This window comes from Mandrillus leucophaeus, unplaced genomic scaffold (genome assembly GCF_000951045.1).
Source record: "Mandrillus leucophaeus isolate KB7577 unplaced genomic scaffold, Mleu.le_1.0 Scaffold593, whole genome shotgun sequence".
Lineage (NCBI taxonomy): Eukaryota > Metazoa > Chordata > Mammalia > Primates > Cercopithecidae > Mandrillus > Mandrillus leucophaeus.
In genome coordinates, this window is record NW_012106397.1 from 1,056,480 (window position 1) to 1,057,170 (window position 691).

The window sequence follows — 691 nt, forward strand, 5'->3', positions numbered from 1 at the left end:
GGCTGTAACTTGGAGAGCTGCATGTTTACGCTACTGTCTCCATTCTCAGCCAGGCCTTCTAGGGCTGAGCGTGGGCCCTGCCCCATGCAGGAGTGACACTCACCGTAGTCTGAGTCCTTGAAGCAGGCATCCAGGTGGTCCTGCTCTTCCTCGTAGTCATCCAGGTCCACACTGTTCTTGGCAGCCCTCTTCAGCAGTCGTTTGCCTGCACTCTTGCCACTGCCACCCCCATTCTTCCGGGCACCATGGGCAGCCAGCGAGCTCCCCTTGGCCTGGCCGGCGCCCCACGTGGTCTGCAGGCAGGAGTCGGAGGCCTGCAGGTTGGCCATGGACAGCATTCCCTGAATGGCTTCCTGCGTGCTGGGGGAGGCCGGGGGCTGGCTACGGGCACAGAGAGACAGGCACTCAGCCCAGCGCTCTTGGCCTGCAGCCCAGGCACTTAGACAACAGTCTATGGCCTGCACAAACTCCTGGCCCAGGTGGCAGGCAGAGGGCGTGGAGTAGAGGGTGGCAGTGAGCTGATGACTTCTCCCTTGGAAGAGGCCAGCCACTGCCCCCATCCAGCTCTGTTCATCCACCCATACACCACAGAGAAGGCTGGAGGCCTGGGGAGAGAGATGGGCATGGAGAGGAGACTTGGGAAGACAGCAGATGGGAAGGAGGGTCCAGACCCTCACATGGTCACACACTG

At 61.6% G+C, this 691-nt stretch overlaps 1 protein-coding gene across 1 annotated transcript in view; it reads right to left on the bottom strand.

The window, feature by feature from the left end:
* The window catches only part of PHF2 (PHD finger protein 2), a 56,380-nt gene that overhangs the window by 10,344 nt on the left and 45,345 nt on the right, over positions 1-691 (bottom strand). Inside the window, exon 17 of the mRNA XM_011999447.1 lies at positions 104-381. Coding sequence (XP_011854837.1) covers positions 104-381 — 278 coding nt within the window. The remainder of the gene's footprint in view (positions 1-103; positions 382-691) is intronic.